Raw genomic sequence first — 20,726 nt, 5'->3', positions numbered from 1 at the left:
AACAGACAATCGACACATTATAATTGTTACTAAGGTGAAAATTCAATATTTTTATTTTTATTTCTATTATAATGTCGATAATAGCCATAACGCAAAGGTGTCTTAGTGTGAAAGCTAGAACCAGTATTAGACTTTACCGACGTAATTTACACTTCGACGAGCATAATATTTTAGATCTCTCTGGTCCTGACATTTCCTGGTGTTTAGATGGCCGAAGGGAAATAATAACCTCTGACAGAAGTCACCAGGTTTTGATAGATATACCATACACGTCTGTTGTTGACACTTTTAACTGTGACCACGGAATGACTCACGACAAAACTGTTAAACTGATAATGGATGTGTCGTTCAAATGACCAGCACACAGTAGAGGCCAGTCATTCAAGGATATTTGAATTATCATTCTCCTGTAGAGATGATATACCGCTTCTCCTCCATAGCGAAAGGAATCGTTTCAGGTTAAAGTGATTGTAAAGATGTTTTCTAAAAATTGTGTGTATTGGGGACACTGATAGCATCAATTTGCACCATTACAATATTCTGAAATTCCACTAATACGACAGACGCCGGACTGAAAATTGGGATCGTGGAAATGTCTTAAGGTCTGAAGCTCTTTGAATTATCTATGAGGGGTCCATGTAAATAATAATCCTGACAGGAACACTTATCATTCTGTGCTAAGCATCGCTTTGTGAACATAAAGGTTCACATTTTAGTTCAAAGTTTAGTTGAATATCTGAAAGTAAATCTGAACTGGACAAATCTTTATTATGGCTAAATGGACGAGACTTTATATTTCTAAAAAAACTCGCCTAATATCGCACATTTCCTACAAATTGTTAAAATATTCATTCAATAAGTCCTTCTCCTTCAATGGTGAGAAAGAGGTTATGAATGAAAATTGATTTTAACTCCTAATAACGCAAACTTCTCAATTCTGTTTGAAGAAGGAACTGAAATTAAAACTCCATTGTGGCTCGTTATTTAATATGCCTGATTTGTTCGGAAACGTATGTGATTGATGACCCATGAATATGTGCAAGACAAAAGATAATTGAATAGTCAACTAACTTGTAAGAATCTAATTCCCACTTCTACCAAAGTATTTATTCGTAGAAAAAAAGGCGGTTGCAGTAAATACTCATAAACGAAAGCTAATGTCAAATACAAAATACATAACACGGGTAGGCCTATTATGGAAGCAAATTCAGGCAATGTGCCTAACACTATTTATTATTATAACATACTGATCAAGACAGGAAAACAATGAAAGAAATAACTATATTTTGCATGGATAACAAGATGGATTCACGATGATCCTTTTTACCAGCTTGATCTTGGCCAAACCTCCTAGCATCATTCCAATGCTCTAACCGACTGTTCCGGTCCTCAATGACAATAATTTTGGGCTTTTTATTATACAATTTCTACAAGCTATTTTTCATAACCTCCTCTGCGATCAACCGTGATTTAATATAATTTTGTAATACTCGCCTCACGAAAATTTAACAGAATATTATCTATCAATTATTATTATTGTATATAACAGAGTGATTGCCCTTTGTATGTAATCACTATATTGACTGCTTATAATACCACATACATACATGTCAAGCAATGAAAAGATATTCATTGATTGTATTATATATACATCTAGAATTGCATGTTTAAATTTGAACGTGGAATTTTTGATTTTTTGTAAAGCTTACATGAAGGGATTGTAAAAGGTTTTCTAAATTTGTGGACATTGATAGCCCTAACTTCAAATCCGACCTCTGTGGTCCTAAAAATATGCTTTATCACTTAAAGCACTTTGCGATTGGTGACATCATTAAACGCTTTTTAATGGAATTACAGGAACCACAGACGTCTGATTGCAAATTGGAATGGTTTAAATTGATGCTATCAGTGTCTCTTGATACACACAAAATGTAGAAATCATCTTTACAATCCCTTTAAATTTCTTTACTGCGAGTGCGTTTAGTCTTTTGGCTGTCCACTCTTAACACTTTTGGAAAACTGAAAACAATCTAGATTGCCATTTAAACAGAATTAGTTCTGCTGGTTTCTTTAAGACATAAAATAATTTCCTTCCGACATTGTTCTGAACATAACCAGAAGTATACAGTAATAACCGCTCATGCAAGTTAAATTGTCTGACATTTTACTAGGCTATTATTTGAGCATCTTAATGTCTGTCGTAAATGGCAAATAACATGTCGCAAGGAATGACTGTCCATTATTTTCTAGAAAGGTTCTTTAACACGAAATCAATGTAAGCGACATCGTAATACAAATTGACAACGTGTTAAAAGAAGCAAATATTTTATCTGTTAGAAGCTATCGGTGATTTGTGATCTGTTATGGCTGGTTGTAAAGAGAATGGAATTGTGTTAAGCTCAGATGTTCATTGCTTCGTTATTTCCTGTCAGACGCAACTCACACATATATCAAAGTATCTGTTAAACTCTTTTTACAACATTTAATAAAGGTGTTGTATTCCTCGCTATATGTAATTGTTAAATTTCCTTCTGTATCATCTCATAAACTACTGGATTGTTTGTATCTGCACCTGTAACGGGTCATTAATGTTCAAATACATATATATTAATAAACATATCATTGTGAACCCTCCATATATTATCCAGAGCGGCATGTGATAATCTTGAAGGGTGGACATGTCTAATCATGTGCACCCCAGAACGATATTTCCCACCAGTAAAGCCATTCGAATTATTTTGATAGATTACACGACATCGATAGACTTTAAACTGCCTCACTTGAGTTTGTAAGTTACCGAACTTTGACTATGACTTTTAGAGCGCTTATTTTCTCTAGATGTTCAAATATATCAGGAAGAGAAAGATACTGTCACCAATCACACTTAAGTCTCGTTTATTTGAACAAATGAGCAATATTAAAACTACGAATTGTTTTCGTTCATACCTTGCAACAGGCACTGAAAATGATCACAGATGTCGTGGAGCAAAATATAATGAAAACCTACGACAATGTGCTCAAAATATAACGATCATCGTGATGTAACAATCTGTCATCTGAACAGTCTGTGGAAATAATTTGGTATTTTGGTGTACTTTATAGATCTTTAATATAATAGATTGGCCAGACCTACAAACTGTAGATATATCATTAGAAACTGTTTTTCCCTCGACAACATAACTTCTCACTCGTCGATTAACTTGTGTATTTCAAGATTTCCATTTTAACTGTCATTTAATCAGTGTAAATACATCGAAAACCAACTATCTTGTAAAAAGTTGGGTTATTCAAGTTTAGATACGTGGTAGATATATCACTAAAGAACGTCAAGAAATTGAATGAAGGTTCATTGGTCTCATTAATTGCGTCTAAATGGTAATACCATATTTTGGCGAAGTCAGAAATTTGGGTGGTAAAGCCAAAATGTCGAGGAATTTTATTATTATATCTTCATTTTTGTTCATCAAGTACAGTATGTCATTCGTCGTGAAAATTAATCAACTCATTCTATTTGCCTGTTTGAAACATGATATGAATAAGACTAAGACTATGTGATTTTGGAATAAACATGTTTTAACTAATTGTTATAAATTGTGGTATGCGAAATTTGACGTTTTCGGATGGTTATCCCTTACCATTGTTACTTTGATTACAATGGGATCCTCATTAAACTAAGTAAGGATATATTAAAAGAATGAAGACCCAAGTGAGGACGTTGACAGTATGTGACGATTTCCAAATATATGCCCCTGCTACTTTTAATATGAAAATACCATATCTCCATTAGTTATACTTAAACACGGTACATAGGTATAAAAAAAAACATAAGAGAGGTTTTTGACGATGTCTTAATTTGAAACAGAGTTTACCGTCGAAATCTAGAAGAGGGTCCGTTTAGACGGGATCCATTATATTCTAATATTCTTAAATGATACAAACCAATATTGGTATCCGAACAATTAACAAGCAAATATCCAAAATCTGTTTAGATAATAATATTTTCTAAAAGTATATCCCTTATTTCTGATAAAAGAATTGAATTTTGGCTTCTAAACTCAGCTCAGATTTTCAGAATTTAATCTCGAAAGGCTTTAAATAATAAATGAATTAATCATACAATAAGCCGGGCGAACAGGAAATGTGACAGTGTTGGAACACTAATCAGAATAATGATGAACGAATTGAAATAATACGTGATTGCCTCGCTCATCTCCCTTGGCTCTGACGTATTCTAATCTTGAAACGGCACTGTTAATTTTGTTAACATAATGAAATACGGTTAACATTGCATTAGAGTCATTAATAATTCAAAAAGCTGCATTCTTCGGAATTTGGGTCAGGAATTTAAAGTTCGAGCCTACCAATTAAAATTGACCACAATATCTCCATATTCGAACTGAAACTTTTACACGTATTAACCGAACGTCGGGTATAAAAACTGAAAACTGCAATGGCTGACACTTCTTTCAATGAGCCAGTAAAGTATGTAGTATGTCTATTTATCTTGTGGTTCTTGATGTATGCCTATCTTTATGTCTACGAAACGTAGGAAAACCATCAAGCACAATTTCTTTGGATACTTAGACGGGATGGGTTCTTTGCTGGTCTTGTATTCGAGGTTCAATTGCGGCATATATAGTTTGGGATGAAACACTCTGAATTTTCAAAGTTGGTTCCACCATGACAATAAACTCCTTTCCATGGGCTACAGATATGTGCACGTTTCTAAGTTAGTCAAATCATATAAAGTAAATTTAGTTTGATTAAGAAATGGGTATTGTCTCTCTGACTGACTATTACTTAAAGCACATTATTTACATCTACTGTTCGATAATGATGTTAAAGCCATGGTGTCAAAATCATCTTCCCGGGAGGCTAAAACCTTGAAAGTGTTGAATGTATATGAAAGAACAATATGAATATGCTATGTTATCTAATAATTACGAAATCGACTCAAATCTATAAGAACATCATCTCAGATCTAAAGAATAACTATAGCCTTTTATTAATACCGTTGTGAATGTTTGTGATGACCACATTTCTGGATTCATTCAACACAACATACCGGACGACAATATTGATAGCATTACAAGATAGTTATAGGGGGAAATTAATAACTATTTATGCATGATGACTGCCTCAAGGAGAAATATTTATGGTGGAAAAAAGATCAAAGAAAATGTCTGAAAATTTCGATTTTACCGTCAATAAGAAAGTATTCAATTGAATACACTGCCATTAACGCCCATTGATCATATCTGCATTCATTGTTTTCCGTTCCTTGAAGGTTTTCCGAGACTAGGAATTATACTCGCAATTGCGTTAATCTGTGTTTTTCTTAACTTCAATTAATGAAAACTGCAAACAATTCTAGCTGTGAAATCTGAAAATACTTTAAAGAACCAACAAGATTAAACAATACAGGTTTTTAGGACATCAAAGCTTTTCTTTTATTTATTCATGCCTTACATTACATTGTTAATAATATCCATGTACATCTGGAAATGAAATGGTCTTTACGAACTATTCGGCATTGTAAGCCGAATTTTGATTCTCCTTCTTCAATACATCGCATCGTTTCAGTGCCGAAACGACATTCACGAGAACAGCTTTCGATTTTGTTGTATAGCTTTCACAAATTTGACAAAAAAAAAAATGTTCGACCCACAAAAAAGCGAAGTGTCCCTTTAAGGGCTCTTGAGCTTGGAACAGATGCATATTACTACAGCTTTCATTTGGTCTGCGCAAAGCAAAACGTTTTATGAATTTTATTCATTATTTTTATAATTGGAATAGCAACGTCAAAATAGTATTGTTAGTCTTAAAATTCCTCCGCGTTGATAAAAATATAATTTTTGTAAGTTTAGAAGAAAAGAAACACATTCCCTCCTAGTAATTTTAACCCAAAAAGTCACATATTTTGGCTGAAAATGGGCCCCTGTAAAAGCAACTTTGAAGACATAATTAGAAGTATCAGTTGACCTGGCTCTCTGCACAAAGTGAGTGTCAAGAGAAGACAACTAATGCAAAATTTATGTGCTTCCTGTTAGGTCAAGGAGCCATGTTTTCTATTTAGAACTGCAGTAAACATGCTATGCTAGACAGCCAATCACTTATAATAATTTACAAATTAAGTGATTTGAAATGAAGTTCTGCTTTATGAAATAGTTCATTCATGGTTAGATTTTTAATTTTGCTTAGAACTGAAAACTGATGTGTTTCAGTGTGGAAAACAGAGTTTTGTATTTTTCTAAATTGCAATTAGATCCCTCTCCCCTTTTGTATTTATAGTCTGTTTCACATTTCAAATTTTCCAAGTACAATAAATTAAAGTAAAATGATATAAATTAATTTTTTCTTTCTTTTTTTTCAAAAATATGTTTCATATTTTGATATTTTGAAATAATTCTTTCCTTTAGGAATGAGATATGACATCTTATTATCTCACTGGTGATATTTGATAAAGACTATAGGTAAACATGATTCGGTAGGGGAGGTAAATAAGTAAATAAGGTTAGAGTAACTACCCTTCCTTTATCACATTATCTAAGGTTGGGTCAAAAGAGCAACATTTTTTAATGGTTGAATTTTGTGATGTTGCTGTTGATAAAAAAAAAATTATTATTTGATATATTGAAGGACTTGTAAGCTTAATTTAAAAATTCAAAAAAATTTTGCAGTAAGAATTTAAAAAATAACATTGCTAACATATTGTGTTTGTATGTTAATATTTTTATCAACGAAAGGACATTCTAAGACTAACAGTACTATTTTGAGGTTGATATTCCATTTCTCATAAAGATAACACAAAAAATTCAAAAAAAACATTTTACTTTCCTAAGACAATAATTGAGGATAAATTTGACTTGATGCTATTATTTTTGTCTCTGACAGTGCTTCTCACCAGGGAGGGGGAGGGGGATTGTGATTAATTAGAGGGAAGTAGGGCAACATTTCCAGAATGAATTAACTAATCTTAAGAATAACTTATTCATAGAGCAAAGCGCTAGTCAAGAAACTATCATGGGTGGACAAAGAGGAATGAGAAACAAGTATAAATACAAATGTACTATATTCAGTATCCAATTAGATATGTGAAAATAACTCCAATTAAAGTGAAAATTGTGTATATAATCCATAATCATAAGATATATTTTCTCACTATACTCTATAGAAATATTTGTCCTCCAATGGTTGTAAGACTGACATTCTATAAGGCCTAGTTGTCATAATCTAAACTCATTTGAATTTTAATCAAACAGTGAGTAAATCATACCAATCAAGTAAATAATTGCTGAAGACTATACAGTCTTTGTTTCGTAGAGAACTTTATAGCCAAAAGAAAATGAGCTATCATGTACTTAAAGATATATAATGCCATTTCGCACTCTTCGACTCTCGTTTAAGAGGTTGACAAATCTATTTCATAATTTCACCTTTAATTAATACATTCTTCTTTGAAAGACTATCAAAGATACGATTAACGTTCCACTTCACACACTATAAAAGATTACCATCGTCATGAAAGCATTCCATCAACGATCATCAAAGACAATGCTACCAACAAATGGAATAATAAAAGAGTATGTCAACACTGCATAAACTAAAGGAAACCCTCATGAGGGTTAAGTTTTTGCATTGTAATAACTGTTTCGGTAATAGGATATCTATCGAGAACGTGAACAAGCCTTCTGCTAGCTAGAGTTTTTGCCTGAATACTTATTCCAAGGTGCTAATACATTGTGAAACGATGACATGCGTTTTCTTTGTTAATCATGACATAAAAAACATTCTAAGAGGCAAATAGATGCGAATCGAACCAATGTTCTGAACGAAAAATCTCCTATAAGCGTAGTTATATACTAACACTAACAGAATGATTTATTAATGAATTACTCATGTAGCGTTAATTGTGTTCATCCAGAAATATTGAAAGCAGTTACGTGAAGCTGGTATCGAGCGCAACTATTTAGTTTTACATCAATGTTTAGTTTCAAACTCATGAAAAATCACCTTCTCCGTCCGATTCTGAATCTGTGCAGAGTTTGGCCACTTTATCGTCAATAAATGATATCTCTGCTACTGAATTGTGCGGACGCGTTTCCTCTTGAATACATATACCTTTCCGGGCAAACCTCCGATTTCTGGGACGTTTAATACAAACCATAATAACAGTTGTCACTGATATAAACAGAAGACATATACCCACAAAGGATCCAGTGACCAATGAAATTTTCAGGCCAGATCGATTTACAGCGCTTTTACTATATTTGATAACTCGAATAATTATGTTCAAATTCGAAATTCCGTTTGATTTCACAGAAACCGATAAATTGTATATGGGAGCATCTGGTTGATGTTTTAATATTATTTCCCCACTAGTAGGTTGAATTTGAAATATATTACCTGGGCTTACACTGTTAATATTGTACGAGAGTTGCGAATCGTCCAGTACGCTGTCGTGGCTAATAATTCTACCTATGACACTCCCTGGGTTGGTAGAAAATGGAATTGTTATGGAGGCATCCTTGTCGTTCATGTACACAAGCGCTGGAAACTTATCACTTGTATCAACAACTTGAATATTTAGGTACGTTTTTGCCGTGTTTGTGGGAATTCCACCGTCTTTAGCTATTATTGGTATGGAGTAAGATCGGTCCATACGACCAAAGTTGCTTCTTCTGCTTACTACCAATCCATTCGAATACACAACGAATGGTACAGTTTGGTTGAGAGCAACCATAGTAAATTGAACCTTGCCGTTCTGAAAAGAATCTGCATCATGGGCTTCAATTTTACCGATATGCGTTCCGTCTTGAACATTTTCGTTAACGTACATAGTTAAACTCTCTTGTTCAAATATGGGACTATTATCGTTCTGATCAATGATTTTGATAACTATATCTGCTGTGCCTGTAAGAGATGGATTTCCTTCGTCAATGGCTAACACTTTAAACGTTATTTCTGGCAGTTCTTCACGATCAAGTGATCTGAGTAAAGAGACATCGCCAGTATTTCTGTTTATTTTGAATACGGAATCGTCCATAAGATTAAGAAAATAATGAACGACTGCATTTTTATTCAGATCTCTATCTACAGCAGCTACTCTTAGTAATTTGTTAGGTATGTCATTATTTTCTATAACATATTGTTCGTACACCTCCTTCGTGAAGCTTGGCTTATTATCGTTTTCATCTGTAATCCTGATTTCAAAGCCTTTGGAAATCGACAAGGAAGGAGTACCACCGTCACTACATGTTATTGAAACCAAGTAATGTTCTGTAGTTTCGCGATCTAAAGTCGTATTAACTTGGATAACATATCTTCCATTTTGAAGTCTCTTGGCTGAAAAATGATTAGGGTCACACTGACATTGAACGATTCCGTCAGACCCCTGATCCTTGTCTACATAGTACACGTGAGCAACTGGGGTTCCTATTTGAGCCGATTCTTGAAGTAAAGCTATTCTTCCAGAAGTGGGAATCACTACAGACAGAGACACCATCGGATGATCATTTCCAACGTCCAAGATTCTGATTCTTAACGTAGATTGGGTAAAATGTGCTGGTGTACCCTGATCATGAGCTTCAACAATCGCTTCAAATTCATTTCCAGTCTGATACCTTAAATCTTGAAGAACACTTATGTCCCCGTTGTTTTGATTCAGTTCAAAGAAATCTGCGAGTTTGTTGCGTTTGTTGACTCGGAGTCGATAAGATAATTTTCCGTTAGCACCAATGTCTAAATCAGTAGCTGATACTGCAGCAATTGAAGTGTACACTGGCGTATTTTCCATTACCGAGATGTCATATATTTGTTCAGAAAATTTCGGAACGTTATCATTCTCGTCGGTTATGTTCACATTTACAATAACGTATCCAGAAAGCGGAGGTTGACCACCATCTTTGGCTACAATGAAAAATCTATAATAATTCTTTTCCTCGCGATCTAGAGACTTATGTACGACGATTTCCAATGCAAATGACCCATCCAAATTTCGCGACACACGCAATGCAAACATTTTGGCTAAGGAAACCAACTCATATGATTGAATAGAGTTGTTCTCTCCGCCGTCTAAGTCTTTTGCAGCTGCAATCGGATAACTCGACCCCTTTAAAACGTTTTCGGGGATGAAAAGAGTGATCTCAGGATCGGGAAATATTGGAGGGTTGTCATTAACGTCACCAATTATTACTTTCACGGTAACTACTTCAAAATATGTACTTATCCTAGAGGTAATGCTTATGTCAAATACAACAAAGCAATCAATTGCAAATGCACACAAGTCTTCCCTGTCTATCACAATATTTATGAAAATTTCACTAGTCATTAGATCCACTCGAAACAAAAAGTTTCCTTCATATTCCTTCTTTAAGAATTTATATTCCAAACTTTTTAACTCTTCACTTGGGAGGTTGTTTTTGACGAAAAAAGCAATGTTGCCCACAAGAGCTTCTGGAGGCTGTGATTCTAGTATATGAAACACAACTTGCATATCTTGTGAGATCGCCAATACACTAAATATTGAACACAAGGTTAAAGTAAGCCTGTGAGAAGTCCACTCCGTAATTCTGAGGATCATCTTGAGAATCAGTCTGACTGCATTGTACCTACGAAAAACATTTAAAACTATTAAGAGTATGCCATGAGTCATTCATCTAATGAAATGATGGTCCAAAATTTCTAGTTATTTTGAACTAATTTGAAATGGTTCGACTTGAACCAGATCTGGTCAATGACAACGGATAATGGTGGTATGCATTATACAATGTGGGTCTTTTTTTTTTGCAAATGGTAAGACTCGGTTATAAAACTCCTTCGGGATCGGTCCCAAACCCACAGACTACTTAACATGATTGGAACTAGATGAATAGATAAATATATCAACAAATATTAGAAACTAAACCATACCTTAGATACTGTCCCGATCATTTGAAGGCATAACTAAACTATTATTACTGTTAGTTGAATATGGAAACGAATATCAAGAGAATAGCGAGCCAGGTATTGTTCATTTTCAGCATGACAAACGCAATTGCTCAGAATACAATCAGCTCATTAGGCAAACATATTAGCAATCGAATTAAAATGCTATTGTGATGTTTAGATAAGTTTAATTGTTAATTTTATACAATTGTCTACAACAAAAGAGGAATACTAGTTGATGGTAATTTAGATGTGCTTGTATTGTAATACTGTATGAATATGACACAAAAGTTAAACTGACACTAAAGATCTAAACAAACAAAACACGATTGGCTTTCCACTACAAAGTTCTTGGTGCTGCAACTGTTGTATATAAAAAATTGAGCTAATTGGTAAGAATGTGATCGTACGGTGGAGCAACTCGACTGTAAGACAGTTTCCGTGCTTGATATTATACTCGAATCTTACTCGAAAACATATACAACTGACATCAAATGTCCACATTGGCTCAATGAATCAATGATAGGTACTTGTTATATTTTCCTGTAATAGATATAAACAGATCTAATTATATTCTTGATAATAGTTCTATTACTGATTTTTGTATTTATGGATTGAAAATATTCCTTCTTATTGACCAATGTGACGCAACGTCAATATTCACGGAGTGAAGAACAGTAATTAAGGGAAATGAGATAACTGTAGTCTAACGTCCGATTTGTTTTGCAGTTGAGTAGACATATGAAGACACTTAGCAGTGTGCCTTGAAGGTATTTAATAAGTTCAGTCTGTGGGGCATGAGGCATCAGTTAATTGGTAAGCGTGTATAAAACAACACATTACTTGGCCAAAATGTAAATTAAACAAAGACATGTTCCAGTTTCTGGGATGCTTTCTGCTGTTTCCTTTTTTGGGAAATTTCAAACTCATGTTACGCTCTAGAAAAAAGTGTTTGATATTGCTTTCCAGACAAATACACTCTATTGCCAAAGTTAAATCGTAATTTCGTGATTGTCGTCTTTTAAAATTTATGTGAACACCGCCTCTTGTAATCTGTCTTGTTTAATTACATGATCAATTGTTTTAATTCTTGGCACGATTCGTGGTTCTTTAATTCTAACGATTAGAGATTCAACTTGATTGATGGTATTCGACTTGATGCACCTGCTGCACAGTAAAAAAGAAAGACTAGTTGCGGATGCACATCCACTTTTAGGATCAAATCTGCACTCAATTTGTCTTCGAGTTCCGCTGATCGATGTGGTTTCCTACACCTTCACGCGTATGGAGTTGCTTTAAACCATGGCGAAATAGACTCTCATGTAGCATTCTTCGGTGACTCGTGCAGGAGCAAGATTTGAACCAATCTGAAATTTGTTTAGTGATGTGAAACATTGCACGGAATGATAAATTACTAGTATCTTTCTTGAAACAAGAATTTCTCTTACTTTTTAATCACTCATTATTCAGAAAAAAAAAGAGTTAAGTCCCTTCATACAGTTTTCTGTTCCTATATTGCAATTCTCAGTGATGGGCGTTTTGCAGTCGAAGATCACTGTATGCTCGTGTGTTAGGTTTTTCGTAGGTATATAATGTTTTACATCGATTTAAATCAGCATAAATTATAAATTACATTATACAGATAAAGATATATTCCTTGAGACTGCTACTTGGCTTAAATACGATTAAAGAAAACCCCCTAATAATTTCGTCCTGTCTTACTAGCTATACCGGTGAGTTTTAAAGCAAGGCTAAAAAGTTTTGATGAATAACCTTGGGAACAGCCTATTCCTAAGAGAGAATTAGCCTTTCTTGTGTTTCACGTAGGGTTGCAACAAGCTAGTCAATTGATTAATTGAGTATCTAACATGATTCATTACAGACCAAACTTAGTGACAGCCAAACACATTTCAACGTCTTTAAAAATAGATGATCAAGCCAATGTCAAAAAGTGGCGTTTCTCAACACAAATTCAATTTGTTTTTGTATGCAATCAACGTATTTTTTGTTAAATTGATCGATGACAATGATTTATTCGTCGTGAGTTATGCAAGGTGTGATGTCCAAATCGATATCTGTATCTAAATGGTTTTAAACAATGTCATGTAGTTGTGTTAATGGTAATATACTTTCCAGACATAGTCCTAAACGCTGAATGCGAAGTTTTATTGCTGCCTATCAGTCTTTATTTGATATGACTAAATATAAACATTCTTTATCTCTTTAAAGTATTAATACTCGACATCCGACATACGATCAGATGCAATGCGATTTACATATCAATTTTATATATATATAAACGATTACTCAAATTTGACGAATAAGAAAGATGGGGGCAGTACTTTCAAAAGTATCGAGGATAACAATCTTTGTGAGGCTAGTACAGTCCGTTAGAGCGTTAGTTACGTGACGCTATTTGATTGGTTAAGTTGAAAAAATGGCGTCTGTGGATTCTAATCTTGATCGGCGTGTAAAGTGTCGTCTTAAGTCGACCAAGCTGTAATTGAGTGAGGATAATCCAAGAAAAAGCAATTCCAAGAGAAAAGATCATCAACTGTAAACCTAAGTTGTACCCTTGTAGAATATAATTGTTCCTTTCTTTCTATCTAGTCCTTACCAATATAGCGTCGTGATCGGTATGCAGTGGAAACGCCGTTTGTATCTTCAATTATCTTTCGTCCTGTTGCAAAGGTTTAACGGAAAAGTCATTAAATTTAAAAGTTGGAAAACGAAGTTTAATACGCGCATAAATGAAATTGTCCTATATAAAATTCTACTGAATAAAGAGTACAGAAAATATTTTATAGCAGCCTTTGCAGCAGGGTGGATATAGCAACGGAATAAAGCAAATATACAACAAAATTTGCATTCCTTATTATAGTTGTTATCTATTAATCAATAATGTACATACATTTTCGGGCTCGCAATGTGGAATGAAGCGGAACAGAGTTAATTTAAATGGAACCTGTGGAGACCAACTGGGCCATGCAAAGAACGAAAAGTAAATTTGTCATGACAACATTAAAAAATCATTAATTCTTTCTCTCGATAGAAAAGTTAATTTGCTAGGATAAGCATATTGGATCTCAATTTATCGTATCCGGACGGCCAGACGCTCTCCCACCTCTTATACACAAATACAAAATCTTTATAGAAAACAAATCCAAACGACCAAACGTTTCTCCCACATACAGTGGTGTAACCTATTTTCGTGGATATAAGGATTCAACACCGAATTTCGTCAAAGTTAAAAAAACGAAAAAAAAATTTTATGTCTTAGATGTTTCCTCAGATATTCTACAAAATAATTATAATTGGTTTATTTCAATTTTCTTTATGAATCTTTCACTTTGACCCATATTTCATGAGCAACCAACTCGGCAACGGCGGCAGAATGCTCCACCTATTTTCGTGTACAATGTTTGATCTATAAATAAGTCTAGAAAAACACGTTGTATGGATACCAAGTGGTATAATTAACTTCTCTTAGTATTTATCTTTAATATCAATTCATTATAACTAGTGACAATGCCTTCAAAGAACCACGATTTAAAAAAAAATTAGTGACTGACAAAATAAGATACGTAGCGTGATTTATTGCTAAAAGTCACTGAAACAACATAAGAATATGGTCCACTTTGTGTTCCATAGAAATCCGCTAGTTGATCACGTGACTTCATTCGTTGGACTACATTCTAGCAGACGACACTTGGAATTCCGATTACCGCTTGGGATTATAAGGCAATTCGGCCGATAAAAAATGGCGACGTTTGGTAATAACTGAAATCCGCCATTTTGTATTTGTCAAAGTATACATTAATACATTTTACCTTGCTTGAAACTACTGGATTCATTCTACTAGCTGACATTGTGCAGACAACCCATGTTTATCAAAACAAGCTAATGCGGAGGTCGCGCAAGGTCGCTCATGTAAATTATTAAACATTTTCGGAAATCCACGAAAAATAGGTTACCACGAAATTAGGTTACTTGACTGTATATACAAATACAAAAATATCAACTATTTTCATATTACAGTATGTCTTAACCCATAATCATCCCGATATATCTTCTCTTGTTCCTGACCTGAAATGCAGAAATACAAAAATGTTGTTATTTAATACTGTAACAAGGGCATTTCCTACCACAAAGAAGGTTGTGTGTCGAGGTATATTTTGCAATAGTTGTATCAAAGTCGCAATGAAGAATTGGAGAGGATGCTTATAGTGGAAAAGGTTTAGAAATCTGCTTTTGAACAGGTTTTGACCAACTAAAGTTCACAAAGCGAAGTATACTCCCTCTACTGCCATTAGAAACTAAAAATTGACTTCACAATATGAACAAAAACCAATATTTCAGTAAGCATCCCGAGAGAGAAACTAGTTACTCATGCTGGTCTCAAACTGCGGTTAATAATTTTGCGAATATGAATATCTGAATTTCGCGGTGAATTCGATCATCAATTGCGATCGGATATATTGAATATTTTCATCTCGATCACCCGTCGGTGCTGATGAAATTGAATTGAATATTGGGCCTTTTATACTCCCTGGACCGAATGCTATTTATATTCGCAATATTTGTTAAAATGTTGGCATGACATTTGCAATACATTCTTAATGGCACGCGTTCGCAAGAATTGGTAACCGTACGTTAGCACTGGCAATCCACTTGGAAGCGTTCGTAAGCATTGGCAAGTGTACGCAAGAATTTCTCTAAAAAATTGGTAAAGTATTTGTAAGCCATTCGTAACGTTGGCATAGCATATATGGAAAAACATTTGTAACAACGCTTTACCAACGTTACCAATGGATTACCAATATCGAAGGCGAATAACTGTTCGCACAACATTCGGCTGGAACTTTGTCGATATTAGTCGAAGAATGACTTTTGAACGTTTCGAATTTGTTACCAACGCTTACGAAGACACGGCGTTTGTTAAATATTTCCAATCGCAAGTACATTCGCTAACATATTCGCCACAGTATGAGTCCAGAAGTAAGGTAATGGCAAGATGTCAACATAGATGACGATCATTCAGTACTACTAATCAAATTCCCCTTGAATTCTGAAGACATGACTAAATTGTACACATATAAATACCTGTTGAATCCAGAATTTGTATTTTCACCACAGTGTCTTCTTCGCTAGCACCTCGACCACTATCATCAACAGCACTACCTTCATCAGATGAACCAATTTCTAAATCTTGGGGACGACACTGCAAAAAGAATGAAGTCAGAAGAATTGAATAAAATCCAATCAACGTATGTGGTGCTTATTCTGCAAACAGGAAAGAGCCCAGCACACTACTAATTCGCTTTATTCAAAACAATCACCTATAACTGACGCTTTAGAGACCTGAATCTGAATATGCATTTATATTATCGAAATTGTGTTTAACCCTTGCAAGTTATCAATAACAAGGCAATTTAATGTTAGAATCTTCTCCTATTCAATGAGGTTTTTGTCTCTGACACAACATATGTTTTACAGCATAATATACATAATTACAATGTGACTGTAGTAGTTATTAATTCATACTTAATTAGACAGACAACCACGTTGAAACACATCTACAGATACATATCTAGAAAATATCGGAAACAGGTGGTTTTCGTTTTATTAACAATTTATATTTGTATGCCCTAAATCCTACATATTATATATTTTAATATCGTTTATATTAATTTCAACTCCTGTACAATAATTACTATTTGATTAAAATTCTGATAGTTTTCGTCTATATTTTACTTTTTTACTTTTAAATAACGTTTTTTTTCCACCAATTAGAACGTGTCATGTAGGACCGTTTTTAAAAACTATAAAAAATTGCGGCATAGCGAAATATTTCAGCCCATTTGGGTAACGGTATCACACATTTCCACCATCGTTATCAAGAAACTATACCACATAACACGATTTCATTGGTTTCAACAGGTCATCCGGAATAACTGATGAAAACATAGCGGCAAAATTTCGTATTGAGTGTGTAGCAAAAGATAGGACATGTTGCGAAATACGATCTCATCAATGTTTAGCAATAAAGAGCCATGTCCAAAATATAGTAGCTGTGTTGTAATAGAACTAATGAAGAAAGTGGATAGCTGTGATGAGTATGCTTCTAATAATGCTAAGAAACCATTGCGCTTCGGTTACTTACATAATGAATAAACTTTTACAAATTCCTTAAGGACTAGAACATCATACAGTTAGATTTTACTTTATGATTAGGTCTATAATTAATTATTACAATATAAAAGTAGCAACAAGGTCCAATGGGACTTCCCTGAAACAAGCATGTTATAATTAAAAACACATATGGAATCTAATTAGTAATTATTCCATTGCATATGAGAATGTTCTTTGGTACATGGTCATAAGACGAGGTCCTTTTTGAAAAGGAGAATAATATGAGGCGAATTTTATACCGAAGGAGAGTCTCTGATTTCTTTATAACTTTAAGAAAACCGAATGATGGTTATTTTCACTTTCACCCTGGACATTCACATGTGGTTTCTTTAGCATATAATGAAGAATATGTATAGTTTCACTTATTCAAGTATCCATGATAGTCGGAATGTGTAAAGAATAAGCACAATCAAATTCGAAAGTAAATAATGAAATTTTGTGCAAATCCAATGAGGTGTGTAAAAACCCTTAATACATAAAAGAGCGTCTAATAATTTGGATTGGCCAATTATCAGAGGTTCTGTGTTCTACAATCTGTGCACGTTAAAGATACTTATGAAAAGCGAAAACATGTAAGCTAATGCCATCTTTGGAAGCTCTGATAAATTAAACGTTAATTACAACTACCATGTAAACTCATCGTCATATCAACTTACTGAACAAATAATTGTTGTTCAGACTGACCTTAAAAGTGATTAACTGCTTATTCTCGTGAAGATCAATGCATCTGCCATAATCAAGCCAACTCTTGTCGTCTTCCCCATAGACACCATTTAACACATGCCCATAATCCATTTCTTGAACAGGCACTGATAATTCTTGTTCGTTAGCACGGTGCCATACATATCTTTGATTCTTAATGTTTTCGTATTCCTCTTTATGAACTTTCTTTGAATTTGGATAAAAGTTTCTAGATTTTCGAATGTACGAGACAAATGCAAGTAAGACACAGAAAAGTAGTAAAACTAGGCACGTAACAACCACTATAATTATTATGGTATGTTTGAATTCAGTTGTTCCTTTTTCTAGATTTGAAGTGGAATTCACATGCAGGATCTGGACGTTAAAATAAGAAAGTGTTGATTGCGAAGGTTTTCCATTGTCACTCACAGAGATGGTTAGGTTATGTATCTCCTTGTCCTCTGGAGTTATTCTCCTGGTAAGAACAACCTCTCCCGTTTTAGTTCTGATTAGAAAAATGCTATCGCTATTTCCACCAATTAAGGAATAAATTAATTTTGCATTTTCCCCTTCGTCTTTGTCAGACGCATTTACTTTGAAAATGGGAACACCAACTTTAGTGTCGGAAGGTACGGTTACAACACTTGTACTGTCATTTGACAGTATCTCGGGCGCGTGATCATTTATATCCAGTACATATATTGTTAACGTAACGGATGTTGAGAGTTGTGGAACACCATTATCAGAAGCAACAGCCTGAAGGACATATCTCGTTTGACGTTCGTAATCTAAATGCGCACTGGTTTTGACAAGGCCACTTGGTAGCACAGAAAAAGAACTATTTACTGCATTATTTGACATATAGTAAGTAATCTCGCCATTTTCTCCCGAATCTGCATCATTGGCTTTCAGAATTTCCACTGTAGTATTTAAAGCAACATTTTCAAACACAGAAAATATAAGTGGATCGTGGTCAAACATAGGTCTGTTGTCGTTAAGATCATATATTGTAATGTGCACGTCACATGTTCCAGTTAAGGGCGAAGTACCCATATCTATGGCTAGTACTGTTAATTTATAAGAGGAAAAACGTTCTCTATCAAGGCTTGAGTTTGTAGTAATGTCACCTGAAGTTTTGTCTATTTGAAACAATGATTCAAATGGAAGGCTGATAAAGTACTGTATCAGACCATTCCGTCCTGTGTCAGCATCTGATGCCGAAACCGAAACAATAAATTTGCCGATCTCATTGTTTTCTACCATGTCTATTTGGTACACATTGGAAGTGAACTGCGGTCTGTTGTCATTTTCGTCCAAGAGTCTAACGTACAAATGTACCTTTGTTAACAGTCTAGGATTTCCGAAATCTTCACACATTATAGTAAGGTTATGATCATCCACATCTTCCCGATCAAGAGTACGTTTAACTTGTACAATATACCCACGACCTTTCAGTGACTGTAGTATAAAGTAATCGTGAACTAACTTACACTCAACCTCACCATTTTGTCCACGATCCATGTCAATAACCTCAACATGTACCACTGGAGTGCCAACACGTGATGCTTCCGAAAGAAGAATGGCAGCACCGTCATTAGACGCGATGGGACTTATGGAAATTCGAGGAGGATTATTTCCTATGTCAATTATCGTAACTGTAACTATGGCTTGGGAAGTAAATGAAGGAGTTCCACTATCTGTCGCTTCGACGACAGCACTAAGCTGCCTTCCAGAATACAACTGCAGTTCATTTTTTACGCTTAGGCGGCCGTTTTTAGGATTTATAGCAAATAGATTTTGGAATAGTTCACTCCTTTTAGAACTGAGACTATAGATAAGAACACTATTGATGCCAATATCTTCATCTGTTGCTAGCACTTTACCGATCACTGTATAAGGTGGTGTATCCTCACGTACTGTCAAATTATAATTCCGTTCAGAGAATACAGGGGCATTGTCGTTTTCGTCAGTAATATTGACATTTACTATCAATTTTGAAGACAATTGTGGATGACCGTTGTCACTGGCTACAATGAAGAAACGATAGTAACCTTTCACTTCGCGATCTGGATTATTCATGATGATAATCTCTATATCAGTTGATCCATCCAACTTCTTTATCTCTTTGAAATGGAATGCATCGGTATTTGAAACCAATTCATAGAACTGAACGCTATTATTTGGAGTACCATCGCGATCCACAGCACCACTTACACGGTAGCCAGAACCTATATTTGTATTTTCTCGAATAAAAATTGTAATTTCATTCGTTCGAAACTCAGGACTGTTGTCATTTATATCTTCAACAATGATTTGAACTACAAATATTTCAAAATATGAGGATTCCACAGATCTAACTTGCACATCAAATTGTATGACGCACTCGACTAGAAACTCACAAAATTGTTCTCTATCTATCTTCTTAGCCGTTGCAAGGCCGCTTGTAACAGAATTGATACGAAAGAGGGATGAGACGCGAAGATCATTCAAACTTAAGAAACTGTATCGAAGATTTTTTTCTGACGTTGAAAGTCCAGGTACATTTCTCAGGTAGCCTATCAATAGTCCTGGTGCTTCCTCTTCAGTTACACGGAAGGTTATCTGTAGGTTCCCGATACTGGTGCTTAATTCAGAGAATACAACAAGAATAATCATTGCTATAAGTGATATGTTTCCTTCCATAATGTTGTCTTCTAGTCGATCTTCTGTGCATCTTTATCTCTTGGTAGACATACCATACATCAATTCAGGACCAATCTAAAATGAGAAAATGAGACATTTGTTATAGAAATACTTAGAATCCGAGAGCTTAGATACTATATGCTTACTTTCCTTGCTGTTACGATCCCAATGGAGGTTCACTGTGGGAGCGTTATATCACGGGAGAATTTTATCAAACTAGTATCTTTGTTCTATTGCTCACGGCG

General features: G+C 34.6%; 2 protein-coding genes across 2 annotated transcripts; both read right to left on the bottom strand.

The window, feature by feature from the left end:
* Window positions 1-7,999: 7,999 nt before the first annotated feature.
* Window positions 8,000-10,495, bottom strand: LOTGIDRAFT_105110 (hypothetical protein; the record flags this gene model as incomplete). Its single annotated transcript, XM_009057334.1, has 1 exon — window positions 8,000-10,495. The coding sequence occupies one exon, from the start codon at window positions 10,493-10,495 to the stop codon at window positions 8,000-8,002; it is 2,496 nt and encodes an 831-aa protein (XP_009055582.1).
* A 7,265-nt stretch (window positions 10,496-17,760) lies between these two features.
* On the bottom strand, window positions 17,761-20,454 carry LOTGIDRAFT_104890 (hypothetical protein; the record flags this gene model as incomplete). Its single annotated transcript, XM_009057333.1, has 2 exons — window positions 17,761-18,555; window positions 18,868-20,454. The coding sequence occupies 2 exons, from the start codon at window positions 20,452-20,454 to the stop codon at window positions 17,761-17,763; spliced, it is 2,382 nt and encodes a 793-aa protein (XP_009055581.1).
* Window positions 20,455-20,726: the final 272 nt, after the last annotated feature.

Source organism: Lottia gigantea (genome assembly GCF_000327385.1).
Source record: "Lottia gigantea unplaced genomic scaffold LOTGIsca_3, whole genome shotgun sequence".
Lineage (NCBI taxonomy): Eukaryota > Metazoa > Mollusca > Gastropoda > Lottiidae > Lottia > Lottia gigantea.
This window is presented reverse-complemented; position numbering and strand designations above follow the sequence as displayed.